This window comes from Phacochoerus africanus, chromosome 6 (genome assembly GCF_016906955.1).
Source record: "Phacochoerus africanus isolate WHEZ1 chromosome 6, ROS_Pafr_v1, whole genome shotgun sequence".
Taxonomy (NCBI): domain Eukaryota; kingdom Metazoa; phylum Chordata; class Mammalia; order Artiodactyla; family Suidae; genus Phacochoerus; species Phacochoerus africanus.
This window is the reverse complement of record NC_062549.1, coordinates 111,405,915-111,429,269: the sequence shown is the minus strand read 5'-3', so window position 1 is coordinate 111,429,269 and position 23,355 is coordinate 111,405,915. Positions and strand designations below refer to the sequence as shown.

The window sequence follows — 23,355 nt, the reverse complement described above, 5'->3', positions numbered from 1 at the left end:
TAGGAACCATGAGGTTGTGGGTTCGATCCCTGGCCTTGCTCAGTGGGCTGATGATCCAGCGTTGCCGTGAGCTGTGGTGTAGGTTGCAGACACGGCTCGGATCTGGTGTTGCTGTGCCTGTGGCATAGGCTGGCGGCTACAGCTCCAATTAGACCCCTAGCCTGGGAACCTCCATATGCCACAGGAGTGGCCCTAGAAAAGACAAAAATAAAATAAAATAAAATAAAGTTTATACTCTGAGAATGGAAACAGTAAGGAGTAAGATCAGATTTCATCCTACTTAAGTGGTCTATGGGAACTTCCAAAGGTATAAGGCATTCATATTGTTGTTCTTTTATAACAGTAATTTTCCTACTTATGCATTTTAAAAACAGTAAAATTTAGAAAGGAATGAATAGCCAGGAGGATCTATATTGGACTGGCAAGTTTTGATTCTACAAAGAATGAATATTAATAAAAAGCAATCATAATCTTTATCATAATCTCTTTTTGTCTTTTTTTTTTTAAGGGCCACACCCACAGAATATGGAGGTTGCCAGGCTAGGGGTCAAATCGGAGCTACAGCTGCTGGCCTACGCCACAGCAACACGGGATCTGAGCCTCATCTGTGACCTGCACCACAGCTCATGGCACTGCTGGATCCCTAACCCACTGAGCAAGGCCAGGGATGGGACCTGCGTCCTCACAGATGCTAGTCAGATTCACTTCCACTGAGCCATGGCAGAAACTCCTATCATACCCTTTTTATAAAGGGATATTTAATATTTAAAAAGCAGGAGGGGAGTTCCCGTCGTGGCGCAGTGGTTAACGAATCCGACTAGGAAGCATGAGGTTGCGGGTTCGGTCCCTGCCCTTGCTCAGTGGGTTAACGATCCGGCGTTGCCGTGAGCTGTGGTGTAGGTTGCAGACGCGGCTCAGATCCTGCGTTGCTGTGGCTCTGGCGTAGGTCGGTGGCTACAGCTCCGATTTGACCCCTAGCCTGGGAACCTCCATATGCCGAGGGAGCGGCCCAAGAAATAGCAAAAAGACAAAAAAAAAAAAAAAAAAAAAAAAGCAGGAGGGACACAAATTTCAAAGGCCAGCCCTTTAAAATGAATACATTTAATTTAATGAAAAACTTACTATTCTATAATTCTTTGCATTTCATTTCAGAGCAGTACAACTTCATCACAAACCAACAACTTTCTGCAGGGGGATATCTGAGAGCCACTGCTAGGAGTAGCCACTGCTAGCCACTCCAGGAGTAGCAATGCTTAAAAGACAGGGCCAAGGAACACTGCCTCAGTTGGTTTCTGACTGTACCATTGACTAAGCTCCCTGGGGCTAAATGATATTCATAATACTAAATACAGGGAAGTCCAACAAGTTTAAACCAACTCTCCTAAAACAATAAAGCTTTCTAAAAAGTTTCTTCTTCATGAGTTAGAAACACTTCATTTCTTAAGACTTTCCTATTTTAAAAAAACACTACATATCCAAGAATCTATACTCTGTCAAGGGCATCTGGTACCACAGAAGCGTAGAATACATTTGTCTGGAAATTTGATTTTCTCTTTTTCCATCCAATTCAAGTAAGGATATAAATTTAGCTTTCCATTTTGGCAAATATGTTAATTCTCTTTTGCTCTGTAATTCCAAGAATCTTGTTCTAAGGAAATAATCCAAGATACAGAAAAAGTCTTATGTATAAAAGATGGTCATTAGAGCATTTAAGAAACATTGGAATTAATTTCCAAAAATAGGAAAATCATTAGGAAGTTAAATAAATTGAAAACTTTCCGGAGTTCCTATCGTGGCGCAGTGTTAACGAATCCGACTAGGAACCATGAGGTTGCGGGTTTGATCCCTAGCCTTGCTCAGTGGGTTAAGGATCTGGTGTTGCCGTGAGCTGTGGTGTAGGTCGAAGATGAGACTCGAATCCCACGTTGCTGTGGCTCTGGTGTAGGCTGGTGGCTACAGCTCCAATTAGACCCCTAGCCCGGGAACCTCCATATGCCGCGGAAGTGGCTCAAGAAAAGGCAAAAAGACAAAAAAATAAATAAAAAAATAAAAACTTTCAAAGCACAAATCTGTAATCACACGGGAAATCCTTATGATTTAATGTACAAAGCAGGATATGAAATTATAAATGCAACTGAACACTGCTATGTTCTTTTAATATGCACAGAAAATTATCAGCAGTGTATCTGATGGTGGGGTAATTTTTTTTCTTTATTTTTCTACATTTTCTACAAATAATATGTTTCTATAATGAGTATGTTTTATTTCTATGGCTAAACAAAAAGGAATTTCAGAAATACTTTAACTTTCCAGAGTCTCTGATTTTTTAATCAAATAACTTTTATTATGATGCCACAAGCACAATGAGTTGGGACTCTTTTTTTTTAATGAATCTGTGGATCTTACTCCTCAAAATATTCTACAGAAAACTTTATTTTGTAAATGTTCACTACAAAAACAAACACTTTATTTTTATTTATTTTTTGTTCTATTCATTAACCAAAATTTATTCAAGTTAATGAAGGCAAACACATCTACTCATAAATCTTTTTTTTTACTTAATGAATTTTATTACATTTATAGCTGTACAACAATCATCACAATCAAATTTTACAGCATTTCCATCCCAAACCCTCAGTGCATCCTCCCACCCCGCAACCTGTCTCACTTGGAAACCCTAAGTTTTTCAAAGTCTGTGAGTCAGTATATGTTCTGCAAAGAAGTTCATTGCATCCCTTTTTTAGATTCCACATGTAAGTGATAGCATTTGATGTTGGTACAAAAACAAACATTTTAAAAATTACACTTAGCCTTTTCATGATTTTTGAAGACTTACCTTTATTGTATCTATTACCTCATTAATACTTAACATTTCTTGGAAGGAGTTATAAACACCTCACAGTACTAATGAAATCATACCTCAGGAAAAGCATATCATCTGAAAATAGGCCATTGATGACTCCACTTTCCTTCTCTAGGGCCAACATACTAATGTGAAGCTTCTTCGAATTCAAGAAGTCTAAAATTAGCTTTATGATTTCAACCTCTTTCACATTCACTGTTTCTTCAGCCGTCATGCTGATAGCCTAAATATTAGACAAAGCAAAACAAAAACAAAAATTAGTTCTATTGCTTTATTTCCAAGTGTTATTATCTGTCTAGAAACTACACAAAACGGGTTTCTTAGAAATATTTAGTATAGTTAATCTGAAGTAAAATTAATGTAATATTTACAAAAACCAAATCATTCTTTTTTTTTTTTTTTGTCCTTTGTCTCTTCAGTTGCACCTTTTAACCAGCCTTCTTCTGTTTGGTTCCAAAGTATTAGGGAGCAATATTTTACATTTCTGCTACACTCTGTAATCTTCTTAAGGACAGAGCCAGTGTGTCCTGAGTACAGTATAGTGTCTTTCTCACAGGACCATTATCTTTAACCAAATTCACAGAAATATAAACATATACATGTAGGCACACAAGTTTTTTTTTTTTCAGTTTGTCTACTATTTTGACAATGTATTTCTTCATAATGAGAAGTGCAAAGGTCTAGCAGACTAGAACGCTCAACAGAGGAGCACATTTTTTCTCTTATGTAGAGAAGGTGGTAGAGTAGACAGGGAACAGAGCATGAGAAAATAACTGTAAGACTCAAATATTTAATGACATCAGTCTAAGCAAATCTCGCATACCTGTCTCCACAATAAGAACATACCCACCTCAGGAAACAGACAAATCACACATCTCTCTCCCCCCAACAGGCAGCTGCCCAACTCCTCATGCTTTGAGTTTCCTTTGCTATCTTCTGAGCTGACCACCCTCCTGTGCACAGACTTTGTCCAAAGGAGTTTACAATAAAATTACTGATCTTTTCACTCCACAAATTCTGCTATTTCAGGACTGTCTCCCTTGATTACTCTTGGAGTACATTGATTACAGACTTTAGCATTCCCCAAATCTTCAGATAATTCTCACTAGCAAAACAATGGCTTTTACTAATTTAACTCTCAGAAAAAGAACGGTAAGTCCCTCTCTAATCTCTAAGTTCTTAGAAGGCGCTTCATTTAAATCACCATATACCAATCATACAACTTAGTACAGAATTGAGACTATAATTTTCTAATGCTCAAAACACCCAATGATATTAAACATTTTATAGGCCTCATATTATTCAACACTCAGTCAAGTACTAAGTAACTCTGGAGTTATTATGAAGCTATGGAAATAGTCCCACTTAAATCATAACTATAAATTTCATGCTGCTATCATTTCTGATCAATAAAGCCTAAGAGAAGAAGAAATAGGTTCTTCTTACAAATACGTATTTTACACTGACTTTAGATTCTGAATAGATACAGAAAACGTAGCTTAACCGAGAATTACTCAGAGTTTTTAAAATTAATTTAAAAAAACCAAGTTTTAATTCTATACTACAGAATTCAAATGCATGGTATTTTAATTGCCCAACCCAGAATTTTAATTTGTATAAACTATATTATTGCTGGATACAACATAAAACACAGGCATATGCTTAATGACTATATCTTAGAATTATTTCTTCCTAACCCACTGTGTGTTGTTACTAAAACATTTATAGATGTTCCCAAAATCCCACCCATATAATTTAGAAATTAGATACACTACATTTTTTAATACATAAGAGTATAATTTATAAACATTTTTTAATCTCCCTAAACTACTTATCACTACAAAGCTAGAGTTTTTCTCTAATTCAGAGGGGTAGAATTCAGTAATAAATATACTCCTGTCAGGGGAGGCTATAAAACAGTAAGATTAGGAACTACTAGCTCAGGAACTACTAAAATTATATTTTAAATGAGGTGTACAGTACATAGTAAGTATTCATAATAGTTAAATTTACTTAAGATCAAAAAAGAAATCAATGACGAAATGTCTCTTAAAAAGTACAGAGTAAATGATTTTGTTTTCAAATGTTCTAAAAGCCATTTGCAAGCATCCATTTGCAAGCATGAAGCTCTGGCCCTTCCATCTGACTACTTAGCCAGTCAGCCTTGATAACATCTAAGGGAGATCTACCCGCCCATGGTACATTTGAACAATTACTTACCAGGCAGAATTTACATGGGACCAACAATAAAGTGTATTCCACTGAAAACAGAAAACAAAATTTGGGAGGAGGGTCCAGAATGTTTCAGTATTTTCATATTAAATGACAGATTTACTATTAAATAAAAATCATTAAAACATGAACTCTGAATTTTTCCTTTAAGAAATAAATGTTTACCTTTATCCAGTATCTGGACTAAGTGAGGTAAGGAAACAAGAGTTTTCTTAAAAAAAAAAAAAAAAAAAAAACCCTATCTGGAAACCAGCTGGAAAGTGATTAGCATTTCAGAACTAAGATACAATCAACACCTACAGACACTAAGTTCCAGATGGGGTCTCTAGATGGACTCCTACTGATTACTATCTTAGTGAATTAAGATTAGAAGAATATATTAGGGGACAAAAAATAAATTATTTTTATAAATCTAAGATTATAGGTGAAATGTTAACACTAGATAGAAAAAAAAGAAAGGTGATAGAAAAATGTATTGACTTCAATGTGTATTTCCATACATAGATATGGAAAAAGTTTCATGAAAAAAAATCAGTGGTAGCTTTCTAGCCAAATACAAATAGATATTCAAATGTTCCTTTGCAATGAGGTTCTTTTACTTACTCATAATACAAATTAGGGAAGAAGAAGAATGTACAAGGCTAAGAATGCTTCAGAAGCATAAGATTAAGGGAATTTGGGCAAAGCCATTATAAATTTTACAGTCAAGAAAAAAAGTGCTTAAGAAAGGCTCCATTAAATCCCAATTCCATCCTAAACAATAAAAACCACTCTCTTTAATATTCTAAGAATTACAAATGCCTAACACTGAATAGTAGTGTTTTCACATTCCAGTTTACAGGCAAAAATGCAGGTAAGGAAATGAAGTACTAGGAAACTTTTTAATAAAATATCAAACTATAACATAAGACTATTGCATCTTTTCCTTTAAAAAAAAAAAAGAGGGAGACAAAATGCTAGCTCTCTCTTTAATAAAATAGCATTCTAAAAACTCATGTTGCTGCCAGATCATTTATTTGTACGTCTAATCCTTCAGAAATATAAGGGTGGCATTGCAAGTCACTTAATTTCTATGGGCCTTGATTTCTTCATACATAAAATAAGAGAGTTAGTTTGGCTAATTTCTGTGATTTCCCTTCAAGTTTTATAATTTGTTTTCAAATCACATTTCCATAACAGGAAGTATATATTCTGAGGGTGAAATACCAAGTCTGAAAAAAATCAGAAGTTTCTGATCCTAAAGTCAGTTTAATAAGAGGAAAGAAAATAGATTTGTTTTAGATCACTTGAGTAAACATACAAAAGAAAAGCCTTTTTAAATGCAAAGCTCGTCTGCTAATCAGCTAACGTTTTTAACAGGGGTGCAGCATGTGTCCCTTCTTACTGCTGACAGCTGTTCTCTATTCAGCAATTATTTTAATTTAGCTTCTGGAACTGTGAATGATTTTTAGCCTCAAGAACAAATTATGTTTAAAGCAGGTGCAGCTTCATACAGCTACAAAAAAAAAAAATCAATTAATATATATAATATATTGTGTGTATGCTTAAAATATCTTTGGAAAAAGACACAAGAAACTGATAAAAATGGTTGTCTTCAAGAAGGAAAAATGGATAATAAAGAATAAAGAAAACTTTTCACAACATATCCTTTTGCACTTTTCAATTTTGTAACATGTACAATAACTTATTCCAAAATTTTAAATGATAAATATAAAACGTAAGTAATGAATTTCCAATTGCAAATAACTAGAAAGAATTAGAAATATAATGACTATCATGTATTCATTATATATATAATAAAGCAATAACATTTTCCAATGATCTGTATTTTTTTCATAAACTAAGACTTCAAATCCAACGCAAATATTATTTCAATCTTTGAATTAAAGTATTTGTGTTATTTTTATATTCAAACCCACAAATATTGTTAAACATATTTAATTACTAAAATACTAAACATTTTTAAGATAAGCAGACACAGGCTGCAAACTCCAGAAAAGGTAAATTTAAAAACTGCCAAATTTGGCACTAAAAATGTAAAATGTTAATCTTCCATTTAACAGTAGTTGCCATAAACAAAGTTAAAAGACAAAGGACAAACTAGGACCAAATACAACACACAAAAACAGTTAAATGGTCGCCATCTAGAACATAAAAATAACATCTTCAAATCAACATCCCCCCAAAATTCCAGTTGAACAATAAGCAAAGAATAGACAATTCACAGAACTAAAAATAACCAATAAATTTATGAAAAGATGTTCAACATCATTAGTGATATTAAAATAACATACAATTTATGGCCTACTAGTTTTGCAAAAATTAAAAAGACCTGGTAACATCAAGTGTTGGCAAGAGTGTGGGTAAAAATGCCCTTTCATACGTTGAGTTAAGAATATAAATTGGGGAGTTCCTGTGGTGGCGCAGCAGAAACGAATCCGACTAGGAAGCATGAGGTTGCAGGTTCAATCCCTGGCCTCGCTCAGTGGGTTAAGAATCCGGCACTTCTGTGAGCTGTGGCGTAGGTTGCAGATGAGGCTCAGATCCCATAATGCTATGGGCCTGGTGTGGGCCAGCAGCTGCAGCTCAGATTAGACCCCTAGCCTGGGAATCTCCATATGCCATGGGTGTGGCCCTAAAAAGACAAAAAGACCAAAAAAAAAAAAAAAGGAATATAAATTGGGGGAGTTTCCGCTGTGGTGCAGTGGGTTAAGAATTCTACTGTAGCGGTTCTGGTGGCTGTGGAGGTATGGGTTTGATCCCCAGCCTGGCACAGTAGGTTAAAGGATCCAGTGTTGCCACAGCTGTGGCCTGGATTCAATCCCTGGTCTGGGAACTTCCTTATGCCTTGGGTGTGGCCACTGGAAAAAAAAAAAAAAGGAATATAAATTGGGAAATTCCCTGGTGGCCTAGCAGTAAGAACTTGGCATTGTCACTGTTGTGGCTCTGGTTACTGCTATGGCTTAGGTTCAATCCTTGGCCCCAGGGACTTTTGCATGCCATGGGCACAGCCAAAAAATATCTATATATATAAATTGGGATCGATTTTTGAGAGAGAATATGACAGCATGAAACTCTTATCTATGAAAAATTTAAATACATATATTTTTTGACACACCAATTCCAATTCTATTTCCAGGAACCTATTTCTGCAAAAATACTTGCAAATACAAAAAGACATATGTACAAAGATGTTCCTTAAGATTTGCTTCTAGGAGTTCCCCTCGTGGCTCAGCAGTTAATGAACCCAACTAGGATCCATGAGGATGCAGGTTTGATCCCTTGTCTTCCTCAGTGGGTTAAGGATCTGTCATTGCCATGAGTTGTGGTGTAGGTCGCAGACGTTATTGCGGCTATGGTGCAAGCTGGCAGCTGTAGCTCTGATTCAACCCCCTAGCCTGGGAGCCTCTATATGCTGTGTGTACAGCCGTAAAAAACAACAACAACAAAAAAGATTTGCTTCTAGTAGAGAAAAAACAGAAATAAACTAAGCTCTCATTAATGGAATTGTTATTTATTTTTATTTTATTTTATTTTAGTCTTTTTGCCTTTTCTAGGGCCGCTCCCACGGCACATGGAGGTTCCCAGGCTAGGGGTCCAATCAGAGCTGTAGCCGCCAGCCTATGCCACAGCCACAGCAAGGTGGGATCCGAGCTGCGTCTGCAACCATGTACACCATAGCTCACGGCAACGCCAGATCCCCAACCCACTGAGCAAGGCCAGGGATTGAACCTGCAACCTCATGGCTCCTAGTCAGACTGTTAACCACTGAGCCACGATGTGAACTCCAATGGAATTTTTAAATTATGATAAATACATACTGTAGAATACTATTGCAGTGATACAGATCTATTGTTATCTTAAAGAAAAGGCACATCACAGAACAACACAGCTATCAATAAATATTTGCTGAATGGATGAATATAAATAGGTCTTTTTTTTTTTTTTCTTTTTAGGGCTGCCCTGCAGCATATGGAAGATCCCAGGCGAGGGGTGAATTGGAGCTGCAGCTGCCAGCCCACACAGCAGCCACAGCAATACTGTATCTGAGCTGCATCCGTGATGTAGCCACAGCTTGGGGTAATGCCGAATCTGTAACCCACTGAGCAAGGCCAGGGATCAAACCCACAACCTCAAGGTTCCTAGTTTGATTCCTTAACCAATGTGCCACGATGGGAACTCCCAGCTGAATACTTCTTTCAGAAGTGTGTCAAGACATAAAACCTGCTATCAATCTCCATGTCAACACTATCTAGGAAACCTCTTAAAAGTACCTGAGGCAACCTATTTAACAGTGTAACAAAACAAAGGGGCAAGACAGAAATAAATCCACCCACAGATGGTCAACCTATAAGAAGGAGGCAAGAACATACAATGGAGACAAGAGAGCCTCTTAAATGAGTGGTACTGGGAAAACTGAACAGCTACAGGTAAAACACTGAAATTAGAACATTCCCTAACACAAAAATAAACTCAAAATGGATTAAAGATTTAAATATAAGGCCAGATACTATAAAACTCCAGAGGAAAACACAGGCAGAATACTCTTTGACATAAATCATAGCAACATCTTTTTTGATCCACCGCCTAGAGTAATGATAATAAAAACAAAAATAAACAAATGGAACCTAATTAAACTTAAAAGCTTTTGCAAGCAAAGAAAAGCATAAATAAAACAAAAGATAACCCACAGAATGGGATAAAATCTTTGCAAATGAAGCAACCAAGTGATTAATCTCCAAAATATACAAACATCTCATACAGCTCTATACCAAAAAATGACCAGACGCTCTAAACAGGCATTTCTCCAAAGACAGAGATCACCAATATATGTGGCATCTAATAAAAAAGATAACAAAAGAACTTACAAAACAGAAACGGAATCAAAGATTTTAAAAACCAAAATTATGGTTACCACAGGGGAAATGTGTGTGGGAATAATAACTTAGGAGGTTGGAAGTGACATATACACACTTCTATATATAAAAGAGAGGTGACAAGTACCTACTGTGTAGTACAGGGTAATCTACTCCATACTGTGTCATAACCTATATGGGAAAAGAATCTGAAAAGGAATGGATATATACATATGTATACTTGATTTACTTTGCCGTACACCTGAAACTAACAAAACTTTGTGAGTCAACTATACTCCAATAAAATTTTTAAAAATTAAAACTTAGGAGTTTCCGTCGTGGCTCTGGTTAATGAATCCAACTAGGAACCATGAGGTTTTGGGTTCGATCCCTAGCCTTGCTCACTGGGTTAAAGATCCAGAGTTGCAGGGAGCTGTGGTGTAGGTTGCAGACGCGGCTCGGATCTGGCATTGCTGTGGCTGTGGTGTAGGCCAGCGGCTACAGTTCTGATTAGACCCCTAGCCTGGGAACCTCCATATGCCTCGGGTGCAGCCCTAGAAAAGACAAAAAGACCAAAAAAAAAAAAATTAAAACATAAAGGAGTTCCTGTCTTGGCTCAGCGGAAATGAATTCAACTAGAAACCATGAGGTTTCGGATTCGATCCCTGGCCTCACTCAGTGGGTTAAGGATCCAGCGTTGCTGTGAGCTGTGGTGTAGGCCAGCAGCTGTAGCTCTGATTAGACCCCTAGCCTGGGAACCTCCACATGCCCTAAAAAGACAAAAGGCAAAAAAACTTAAAAAGGGGCAAAGAGAAGGCAAATATTTTTTTTTGCCTTTTAGGGCCACGCCTGTGGCATGTGTTAGTTCCCAGGCTAGGAGTCAAACTGGAGCTACAGCTGCCAGCTTATGCCACAGCCACAGCAACGCCAGATCCTCAACCTACTGATCAAGGCCAAGGATTGAACCTGCATCTTCATGGATATGAGTTGGGTTCATTACCTCTGAGCCATAAAGGGGGACTCCCAAATATATATATTTAGATTATTTTTTAGATAAATTTTTCACCGGTTTCTTAAACATCTGGGCTTCCTCATCTTCCAAACAGAGACAGGCATCCCAGCACTAGTCACAACAGCCAAGACTTGGAAGCAAGCTAAATATCCATCCACAGGCAAAGGGATAATGAAGATATAGATACAATGGAATAGTGCTCAACCATAGAAATGAAATGATGTTGTTGGCAGCAATATTGATGGGAAGAAGTTGTCTCCTCCTCCTCAATTCATATCCTAAGCTTTCTGTCTTTTTTTTTTTTTTTGTCTTTTCCAGGGCCGCACCCGCAGCATACAAAGATTTCCAGGCTAGAGGTCTAATCAGAGCTGTAGCTGCCAGCCTACACCACAGCCACAGCAACGTGGGATCCGAGCCGCGTCTGCAACCTACACCACAGCTCACAGCAACGCCGGATCCCTAACCACTGAGCAAGGCCAGGGATCAAACCAGCAACCTCGTGGTTCCTAGTTGGATACATTAACCACTGAGCCACGATAGGAACTCCATATCCTAAGATTTCTTTTTTTTTTTGTCTTTTTTTTTTGTCTTTTGTTGTTGTTGTTGCTATTTCTTGGGCCGCTCCCGCGGCACATGGAGGTTCCCAGGCTAGGGGTTGAAGCGGAGCTGTAGCCACCGGCCTACGCCAGAGCCACAGCAACGCGGGATCCGAGCCGCGTCTGCAACCTACACCACAGCTCACGGCAACGCCGGATCGTTAACCCACTGAGCAAGGGCAGGGACCGAACCCGCAACCTCATGCTTCCTAGTCGGATTCATTAACCACTGCGCCACGACGGGAACTCCATATATCCTAAGACTTCTAACGGGGAAAATTAAAATTTGTGATTGTGAAAGAGGAACAGAAATACAGAGAGAGAAAGGAGAGGCAAAAAGAGAGAAAGAGAAAGAGACAGAAATAGGAAGGGAGAGAAGAAAGAAGGAAATACAGTAGACAAAGGTTACAACCCTAGGACAAGACTGGAACCATAAGTCGTAAGTCAGATTCTAAAATACTTTCTACTGTTACCACACTGATTCCCAAGAAAGGGAAGGGAAATGATACTTTATAAAAACAAGGAAAAATATAAAATGCCTATAAAAACAAGGAAAAATATAAAATGCTTATAAAAACAAGGAAAAGACATAAAATGGATAGAGTCATCTAAATATGACAAAATGAAAAACCTTCACAGTACCAAAATAACATTTTAAAATCATTCCAACAGAGGTCCCTAGTTCTATGAATTTTCACATTATTTTCCTATTAAACAATGTTAACAGGGTAGGTAAATAAGCTAGAAGTCTACATCAATAACACTTTAACCACTTTTAAACATCTTTTTAGCTAGAAAGACAGAAGTATCAGCTTAACTGTGTAAGAAACAAATGAAATTAAAGATAACTTTTTATTTTAAAAGACCTCTCCAAGTCTAATAAAATACACTTCCTAAACTTGAATTGATAAACCCCACTTAATTTTTAAATTATGGTATCAAAATGAATACTTCCATCAAAAAATAAACAGTATTAAAGCTGACACAAAGGAAAGAAACTTCAAAAAAAAAATTTGGATCTAAGAGCTCTAGCTGTTTAACTTTCAAGTTTAAAACGATCTTCAGATTTTAAAGTATCTTTAAAAAACCACCACCAGAGTTCCCACTGTAGCCCAATGGGTTAAGAACCTGACTGCAGTGGCTCAGGTCACTGCAGAGGTGCGGATTCAATCCCTGGCCCTGCACAGCTGCAGCATAGGCTGCAGAGTGGCTCAGATTCAATCCTTGGCCCAGGAATTTCCATATGCCTCAGGTGCGGCCATCAAATTAAAAACAACAAACCAAACACGGAGGAATCTAGATAAATTTTAATACTGTGTTGTACAGTGCTTTACTACTGAGCATATTTAGATTTTGGAGCACAACAAAAAGCAAAATTGGGGTACTAATTTAAGGCGTAAGAATTTTAGATCTAGGAGTTCCCATTGTGGCTCAGGGGGTTAAGTATCCGACTAATAACCATGAGGATGCAGGTTCGAACCCTGGCCTTGCTCAGGAAGAGAGGGATCTGGTGTTGCCATGGGCTGCAGCTCTGATTAGACCCCTAGCCTGGGAATTTCCATATGCCGCAAATGTGGCCCTTAAAAAAAAAAAAAAGAAAAGAATTTTAAATCTAAAAAGAAAAATATGCAGAAAAATTTTATTCTTAAATAACACACTCTTTTAGCTCGCTTGTTTACAACACGGTTCAGTAGATACGTGTGAGGCCTATCAGAACTCTGCTGCATTCTCTAGTCTTGGACTAAATACTTTTCCAGTCAGAAAGCTCACAAATTCTGTCTCTGATCCCAAAAGAATCCTGGTGGGTTAAGTCTGGACAGACAAAAGTAAACCCCTTCTTTAAAGCAATTTGAAATGTGAATCCTACTTACTAGTGAATAACAATGCCACCACTTCATTACAGAATTATTATTAGACATTAGGCAGAGCTAAGAACTAAGAACTCAAGGTCTCCTGACTCCCAGCCAAGAGCTTTAAGTATTAATCATACAAAGAATTAAAGTAGTCTTGGAGTTCCCGTGGTGGCACAGCAGAAATGAATCCGACTAGAAACCATGAGGTTGCAGGTTCGATCCCTGGCCTCGATCAATGTCTATACACCAGCATTGCCTTGAGCTGTGGTGCACGTTGCAGACGAGACTCGGATCTGGTGTTGCTGTGACTCTGGCATAGGCTGGCAGCTATAGCTCCAATTAGACCCCTAGCCTGGGAACCGCCATATCCCGCGGATGCGGCCCTAGAAATTAAAAAAAAAAGACAAAAAAAAAGTATTCTTAAACATTTTATTCCTTAAATTATCACAGCAGCTTATAGTAAATATTCAGAGGTTTATTAAGCAAAGTTTCAACCTATAAAAACACACGTAAGAAATGTAGAATTTTTAAGTAATATTTGTAATAATAATTTTAAACTCTAATCATAAATGCTACATCAACTAAGATCAAAGTGGATATTCATATAAATTCATGTTGTATTTCTTATTTGTTTTTACCCTATTGTGGTACAAGGGATGCTTATCCAAGAATACAATTTCACCTTTTATTATGTGATATTATATCTCGTATAGTTTTCTGTCACACCTAAAGCCAAGACACCAAAGGAGTGTCTTGTAAAATAGATTATAATTATCCTTTATATTCTTTTTTTGTCTTTTGTCCTTTTAGGGCCGCATGTGCGGCACATGGAGGTTCGGCCTACGCCAGAGCCACAGCAACACCAGATCCGTGCCATGTCTGCGACCTACACCACAGCCTATAGCAACGCCGGATCCTTAACCCACTGAGCAAGGCCAGGGATCAAACCTGCAACCTCATGGTTCCTAGGCAGATCCATTTCTACTGCACCATGAAGGGAACTCCCCTATTCTTTTTTTTTTTTTTTTTAACTCCCACACTTTTTTTGTTTTCAATGAGAAAAGCAGAAATTAAGACATCTGAAGGAAAAAAAAAGAATTAAAAATGGGAGTTCCCATTGTGGTGCAGCAGAAACGAATCCGACTAGTATCGATAAGAATGCAGGTTCGATCACTAGCCTTGCTTGGTAGGTTGGGGATCTGGCACTGCTGTGAGCTGTGGTGTAGGTCGCAGACGCAGCTTGGATCCCTCATTTCTGTGGCTGTGGTGTAGGCCAGCAGCTATAGCTCTGATTCGATCCCTAGCCTGGGAACTTCCATATGCCACAGGTGTGGCCCTAAAAAGCAAAAAAAAGGAGTTCCCGTGGTGGTGCAGTGGTTAACGAATCCAAGACTAGGAACCATGAGGTTTCGGGTTCATCCCTGCCCTTGCTCAGTGGGTTAACGATCCAGCGTTGCCGTGAGCTGTGGTGTAGGTTGCAGACTCGGCTCGGATCCAGCATTGCTGTGGCTCTGGCGTAGGCCAGTGGCTACAGCTCCAATTAGACCCCTAGCCTGGGAACCTCCATATGCTGCAGGAGCGGCCCAAGAAATAGCAAAAAGACAAAAAAAAAAAAGATATTTGAGTATGCTTCAAAATCTGAACCACATAAAAAATGGTCAGTAGGTAGAGGACTATATCTACTGTATAGCAAAACATTCTGAAACAGAAGAAAATGTACTGAACCAAGAGTCACAAAAATTTGAAATGTACTTTAAAAAATATACAAGCATTACAGAAAGAAGTACAACAGAATATATACTACACAATTACCCATTAGAGTTTTCCATCCTTAGCTTTTCTACTCCTTAGTATTTATTAATTTATCACAGAATTCAGTTGGAAGGTATCTTTGTCCACTTTTACTTAGTACAGAATATCTGAACACTGATCTCTGGCAGATGGTCTGCCAACGTCTACACAAATGCCTCCAATGACAGAAAATGTCTATACCCCCCCCCCAGGGCACCTGTGAAAGACTGTCTCTAAGACAGTCACCAATGAGGCTACGAGTGTTTTTATACTCTTTTGCCGTCCCAGCCCTTGAGTATAAGCTGGATTTAGAGACTCACTTCTACCCAAGTGTATGGCGGAAGAGTTGGGATTCCACTTCCAAGATTCATAAAGAGATGGTAGTGGAGTTCCCACTGTGGCTCATCAGTAACAAACCTGACTAGTATACATGAGGCCTCGGGTTAGATCCCTAGACCTGCTCAGTGGGTTAAGGATCCAGCGTTGCAGTGAGCTCTGGTATAGGTCAAGGACACTGCTGTGGCGTAGTCTGGCAGCTGCAGTTCTGATTCAGTCCCTAGCCTGGAAACTTCCATATGCCACAGGCGCAGCCCTAACAAACAAACAAACAAAAACCCTTTAAGCGTGTGATTCTGAAAATCATCATGTCCATTCCCCTCCTTCCTTGAACCATTCTTCACACAGCTTTCAGATTCCCTACACTTCTGGTCATTCTCCTCCAAACATTTGTTACTCTCCCTCTTGAAAGCATCTAAGGCAGAACACAGTACTCTAGGTGTGGTTTGGTCAACAACTGTTAACAATGAAATTAACAATTCCCACAATGTGGGCACTTTACAACAAACATACACCTGCAGTTGCTTTACATGATCGTCTATTTGTGAGATACTGTTTTTTGCACTTCCCAGAATTTAATTTCAAAAGCTTTCCCTAAAGTTATAAAGAAAACCGAACCAATTCTATTTCTAAGCTTTCAAAATATAAAAAAATGCAAAATTTGCAGAAGTTTGCAAACAGTATACACAATAAGGAGTTAACATCCAAAATAGGCAAAGAACTCACACAACTCAACATCAAAAAACAAGAAAGAGGAGTTCCCGTTGTGGCTCAGTGGTTAACAAATCCCTGGCCTTGCTCAGCGGGTTAAGGATCCAGTGTTGCCGGGAGCTGTGGATCCCGAGATGAGCTTGGATCCCGAGTTGCTGTGGCTCTGGTGTAGGCCGGCAGCTACAGCTCCAATTAGACCCCTAGCCTGGGAACCTCCATATGCTGTAGGAGTGGCCCTAGAAATGGCAAAAAGACAAAAAAAAAAAAAAAAAACCCAACAAACAAAAAAAACAAGAAACCCAGTTAAATATGGGCAGAGAATCTGAATAGATATTTTCCCAAAGACAAACAGATACCAACAGGCACATGAAAAGACGTTTAACAACACTAATCATCAGAGAAACACAAATCAAAACCACAATGAGCTACTACCTCACACATGTCAGAATATTATTAAAAAAGACAACAAATAACAAGGGTTGACGAGGATGTGGAGAAAATCCTCATGAACTGTTGATGAGAACTGGTGCAACCACTATGGAAAATAGTGTAGATTCCTCAAAAAATTAGAACTAGAACTACCACAGGACTCAGCAATTCTACTCCTGGGTATTTATCTGAAGAAAGCAAAGAAGCTAATTAGAAACGATAGAGGCACCCCTATGTTCATTACAGCATTATTTACAACAGCCAAAACATGGAAGCAAACTAAGTGCCCATCAGTAGATGAATGGATAAAGAAGATGTGGTATGTATATACACAGTGGATTAGTCAGCCACACAAAAAAGATGAAATCTTGCCTCTGGCAATGACATGGATAGACTGAGAGGTTATTATGCCAAGTGAAACAAGTCAAAGAAAGGCAAATACTATGTTTTCACTTATATGGCTAATCTAAAAAACAAAATAGAAGTTCGTGTTGTGGCTCAGTGGGTTATGAACCCAACTAGTATCCATGAGGATGTGAGTCTGATCCCTGCCCTTGCTCAATCAGTTAAGGATCCGGTGTTGCCAAAAGCTGTGGCACAGGTCAGATTCGGCTCAGATCCAGTGTAGCTGTGGTGTAAGCCAGCAGCTGCAGCTCTGATTCAACCCCTGTCCTGGGTCCTTCCATATGCCGCAGGTGTGGCCCTAAAAAAGCAAAAATAAAAATAAAAACCGGGAGTTCCCGTCGTGGCTCAGTGGTTAGCGAATCCGACTAGGAACCATGAGGTTGCGGGTTCGGTCCCTGGCCTTGTTCAGCAGGTTAAGGATCCAGTGTTGCCGTGAGCTGTGGTATAGGTAGCAGACGCGGTTCGGATCCTGCGTTGCTGTGGCTCTGGCGTAGGCCAGCGGCTACAGCTCCGACTGGACCCCAGCCTGGGAACTTCTATATGCCATGGGAGTGGCCCTAGAAAAGACAAAAAAAAAAAATTAACAAAATAGAAAGAGTTATACATACAGAAAACAGACAGTTGCCAGAAGTGAGGGACTGGGGGGTGGCAGGAATAGGTGAGGGAAATTAAGAGGTATATACTTCTAGTTTCAAAATAAATGAGTCAAGGGTATGAAATGCACACTCTGGGGAATACACTCATAACTATGTAATATCTTTGTAGGGTGACATATTGTAACTTTTTCAATAGATCAACAAAAGTCACAAAACATAGTACTTCATCATAGAAATTCATTCATTTCAAAGAACTCATTACCTGAATCAAATGTATCAACTATACAAATAGTATTAAAATATTATGTTCCTTTTTCATGTCATACTGTTTCTCCATCAAATAGAGTGTTGACTTATAAAATGGGATAAAGCTCCTAGCAGAGTGGCAAGCATGTGACTGGTGCAATACAAATTTCTCCCCTTCAGAACTCATACCTTCAGTAAGGACAGTGTGTCAAAAGGGTTGCTAATAACATGTTATGGAAGAGCTGCTGTGCTGTGGATAAAGCATAAAAATTTACTCAGGAAAAATTACCTTGTTTATAAAAAAAAATTTTAGGTGTAATTTAAAGATATTGAGACTCCTGATTGGATCATTTATGTTGAAGATGCCACATGAAGAGACTCCTACTGGTGATAATACATGTTTGAAGTCAGTATTCATTTAAAATGACTTGTGTCTACTCTGTGCTAGCACCATGTTGCATCCTTGGGAGTGAGTTACTATGGTGAACAAGAAGATAAAACACAAAAGAAGGGCTTATAAGGGAGGGTGTGGTGTTTTACAAGGCTATCTTCTTACTCAAACAAAAATAAATTCAAAATAAAGAAGAAGAAAAATCAGCTGAAAATATGTGACCTTTGGCTATACAACGTAATTGTCTCAAAATTAAATGGCAAAAAAAAAAAAAAATGTGTTCTCAGAGATAGGTCAGCACTGGATTGTATAACCTAAAGACCTGGATACTAATCTTCTGTATGAAAATAATATACAGGGAGTTCCCTAGTGGTCTAGTGGTTTAGACTCAGTGTTTTCTCTGTTGGGGTCAGGGTTCAATCCCTAGTCTGGGAACTGAGATCCCTCATTGAGCTACTGTTCAACGCACCCAAAAAAACCCAAAAAATTTGTTTAAAAAAAACTGTAGGGAAAAAAAAAACCAAAAAACTGTAGGAGTGCCCGTCGTGGCGCAGTGGTTAACGAATCTGACTAGGAACCATGAGGTTGCGGGTTCCATCCCTGCCCTTGCTCAGTGGGTTAACGATCCAGCGTTGCTGTGAGCTGTGGTGTAGGTCGCAGACGCAGCTCGGATCCCGCGTTGCTGTGGCTCTGGCGTAGGCCGGCAGCTACAGCTCCGATTCGACCCCTAGCCTGGGAACCTCCATATGCCACGGGAGCGGTCCAAGAAATGGCAAAAAGACAAAACAAACAAACAAAAAAAAAAACAAACCTGTAAAATATAAAGAGCACAATAAAAAGTTACAAATAAAATGCCAGGGAAATTCAGAGGAATAATGAGGTATCTTGCTAAGAATGGGTCTGAATGATTGTTAATACCCTAATATGCAGAAATGGGAAGGGAAAAGGTACTAACACTTACTGTGCATCTATGATGTCAGGCCCTGTGTTACACACTCCCACACATCATCTGCATAATTCTCACAACTCTCTAATTTCATTTTACAGATGATTACACTAATATTCTAAGATATAAGTTATTTGTCTAAGGTCACACTGCAAAAAAAAGGGCAAAAGCAAGAATGGGACGACGAGGTCTAAAATCCTGCGACCTTTCCACTACAACATTCTGGCATTTACAGGGGTGAAACAAGAGCAGACAGTCAGGATTCAAGTAATCTTGAGCCTAATGTCAAGGTTTTAGAAAACTGAATTCAACTTATCTCCCGTCCTATGCGGCGATTTGTCATTCATTAGCTAAGTAACTCTAAGGCAATGCTTCTTAAACTTTTCTCCACAAGGACAGAAGAAACTGAACCCACTAAGAACCTATAAGCATAAAATGTCTTTAAAGTCTTTGTTTTTTGTTTTTTTGTCTGTCTTTTCTAGTCCTGCACCCACGGCATATGGAGGCTCCCAGGCCAGGGGTCGAATCCGAGCTGTAGCCACGGCCTATGCCAGAGCCACAACAATGCCAGATCTGAGCCACATCTGTGACCTACACCACAGTTCACGGAAACACCAGATCCTTAACCCACTGAGCGAGGCCAGGGATCAAACCTGCAACCTCATGGTTCCTAGTCAGATTCATTAACCACTGAGCCATGACAGAAACTCCTAAAGTCTTTGAATTTTACCTAGATATTAGTGTGGGTATTATATTCTCCATATATCTTTTGTTTAATAGAAAAACAATATTTTTTAATCCAAGTCTTCAAGTGAAATTGATGACAACTCCCTAAGTGTGCACCATGTTCGATGACCACAGATTTGTCTCTTGGTACATTGCAGCTTATCTCTAATACTCCTATTTGAAAAGCATGGGTCAGAGGGGATAAAGTAAACTATTTCTTAATTTTTCAAGAACCAATGATGTGGAGTTCTCGTCATGGCACAGGGTTAATGAATCCTACTAGGAACCATGAGGTTGCGGGTTCGATCCCTGGCCTTGCTTAGTGGGTTAAGGATCTGGTGTCGCCATGAGCTGTGGTGTAGGTCAAAGATGCGGCTCGGATCTGGCGTTGCTCTGGCTCTGGTATAGGCTGGTGGCTATAGCTCTGATTGGACCCCTAGCCTGGGAACCTCCATATGCCATGAGAGTGGCCCAAGAAATGGCCAAAAGACCAAAAAAAAAAAAAAAAAAGAACCAATGATGCACACTGAAACCCAAGTCCAGCGTTATTGGCCGCAGACTTATTTTCTAAAATATGAGAACATCCTACTGAAAGCGGGAAAGCAATCCTGACCCAGGTATAGGGAGGAAACACCCTTTTCACTATGACACCACAGTAATAAAGAACCTCTGCCAGGGAGTAAGGAAGCATCTTTCATCATGAGCCCTTTAAGGTCAGTATAAGAAATAAGGTCCTGGACCTAGAAATGCTAAAATAGATCATGCAGAAATTTTTCATTATCCTTGCCAATGCTCCATTCTATTAAAAAGTAATCAACAGACGCCTTAATTTTTTTTCCCTAAGTACTTTCAAATACATAATTTTGTTCAACTTCAGAGCTCATTCCCAGACTGAAACAACAGCAGGTATTATCACCTGGAAGTTAGTCAATAGGAGGGTGAGGAGCTCTTCCAAGGTTGCAATTGGTAACAACAGAAAGCATAAATCCAGGCAATCTGATTTCCAGTTTACTGAGCTACTGCTACATCTTCTGCTTTACTGAAGGGTTTCTCAAGCTGCAGCTTATATCCAGCATATTACACACTGTTTATTCAATAAGTAACTGATAGACTTAATCATACAAACAGAAAAAGAGGCTGAACACAATTATGTAACTAAGAACATAGGATAGTATCCCTGCTCTCTTAAGATAGATTCCTAGTACTGGCTTTAAAGAAAAAGAGAGAGAAACAAGAATTAAGAAGTGGGAGGGTGGGAGTAAAATAGGTTAAAAGTCTGTCACAAAAAAATTACATATTTATAATGGCATAAAATTCAAGTGTGTGTGTGTGCTTCTCCCAACAGTATACCGTTATGGCTTAACTGCCTGGTCACTGTAATAATTTTTCTTTCCTGTGTGGAAGCAACCTATCCCCTAAAACCTAAGGTAGCATAAGCAACAAGGTCCTACTGCACAGCACAAAAAAACTATATTCAATATCCTGTGATAAACCATAATGGAAAAAAATATGAAAAAGAACACCTATGTGTAACTGAGGCACTTTGCTGTGCAAGAGAAATTAACACAACACTGTAAATCAACCATACTTAAAAATTTTTTTTTCAAAAAAATCTAAGGGAAAATTGTTCATTACGTTTTACTCCTAAACAAGACCAAAGAATATGCTATATAAAGGAAAATGGGCTCTCAGGCATTTCTCTTTTCTACTACAATTTCAATGCAACACACATGCCAACACTAGAGACAAGGAAAAAACCTCTATTTACTGTGGAAAAAAAAAAAAGATTTACAGCATATTAAAGGCTACACGTTAATCTCTGTACCATCAACTTCTTGAAGCATTCTTTGAAGTCCGCAACAAAGGAGGGAAGTAAGTGTTAGGATCACAACCTATGAATCTGGGTGGAACAAAGACGTCTCCCTTCATTATGCAGAGAGAACCAAGTTGCCAAAAATGCTCTGCTCAGATACCATGCGTGGTTTCAGACTGCGAGTCTGGGTACAGAGAAGAAAAAATCAAATGCTGGTCAAATGCCGCCCCTGCCTGCCCCCGCCCCTTTCATCCAAGGCCTCGCCCCAGAGCTGGAACCGAAATCTCTTTCTCCCCAGTATAAGAAAGCAGCTCAGTGCTACAAGCCCCAGTTCCCGGGTCTGTACGCAGGCATCCCCGGGACTCGGTCCAACTCGGGTTCCAAAGCCGGGCGCTGCCCCTCTTCCCGACCCCGCCCAGACCCCCAAAAGCCTGCTGCCACTTGACCACTGACGTCAGAAAGGCCAAACCCGGGCCCCGCCGGGTTGCCCCAGCCCGCAGCGCGCTCCTGGCCCCCCGGCCAAGGCGTGCCCAGAAAGGGACGCGAGCGCGCTGTCGCTCGTCGCCCGGGCTCGGCAGAGGGGCCGGGAAGAAAAAAATCAGCGCAGTCAGCCGCCTCCCGCCCCGCAGCAGGAGCAGCAGCAGCGGCGGTGGTGGCGGCGAGATGGGGACCAACCCTGCTCTGGTTTACTGCTCAGGGGGAGACGGTCCCAGGGCGAGGGCGTCGTTCGGCCCCCAGAGCCGAGCTGACATCGAGGGGAAGGTGTGGTCCAGGAGCCCCGGCTTCCACTCGGGGCCCGACAGCGCCTAGGTCCCCATGCGTCGGTGCCCGGGCCTCACCCACGACCCCCGTCCCCACCCAGTCAGCAACCTAGCCTATGCAAGACCCTTCTACGGGGGCTGCCAATGCCGCCCCTTGGGTCGCAGCGCTGTCAGGTGGTGACAGGTAGCGACGGGTGACCATGGCAACCCGAGGTGTGCTGCGCGGCCCGACCCCGTCTCGGCCTCCCGGAGTAGCTCACCTGAGGGCTCCGGGACAAGCCCGGAGAAGTGGCGGAGGAGAAAGCGGCGAGGAGTCCAGAGGACGGGGCCCCGAAGCGGCCGGCTCTGGGCTGGAGAGAGAGCGCGAGGGCGGCGGTCTGGGCTCCGCGTCAGTCCTGCCTCCTGCCGCCCGCGCGTCAATCCATCAGCTCGTCAGTGCGTCCTTCCTCCCGTCTGCCCCTCCCGGCCCCGCGACCGCTCAGCTCAGCCTCTAGCCGACTGCGGTTGTCAAGCGGCGCCGGAGCCCAGCACCAGCCCCGAGCCGCAGCCAATCGCCGCGCTTCCCCGAGGCGCCTCAGGACCCCGCCGAGCGAGGCGGCCAGGCAGGTGCCTGCGCCGAAGGGAAAGTCGGCTGCTCGGGGCCAAGCCCGGGGCGGGGTGGAGACCCGCCTGGCGGACCGGCTTCCAGCTAGCGCTCCAAGGAGAAGCTGGACTCGGAGAAAAGCCGGCACGGCGATTGCGTGAGAGACCGGTCGTTCGGACGCAGATCCCTGCGCCCCGCGTCCCGAAATA

At 40.5% G+C, this 23,355-nt stretch overlaps 1 protein-coding gene across 2 annotated transcripts in view; it reads right to left on the bottom strand.

Annotated features, from left to right (window-relative positions):
* Nucleotides 1–22,952, bottom strand: part of WDR47 (WD repeat domain 47) — a 74,233-nt gene extending 51,281 nt beyond the window's left edge. For both annotated transcript variants that reach the window (XM_047785138.1, XM_047785137.1), the window contains exons 1-2: nt 22,824–22,952; nt 2,920–3,086 (exon numbers count right to left, since the gene is read on the bottom strand). In XM_047785138.1, coding sequence (XP_047641094.1) covers nt 2,920–3,077 — 158 coding nt within the window. In that variant the 5' untranslated portion in view covers nt 3,078–3,086; nt 22,824–22,952. The remainder of the gene's footprint in view (nt 1–2,919; nt 3,087–22,823) is intronic.
* Nucleotides 22,953–23,355: the final 403 nt, after the last annotated feature.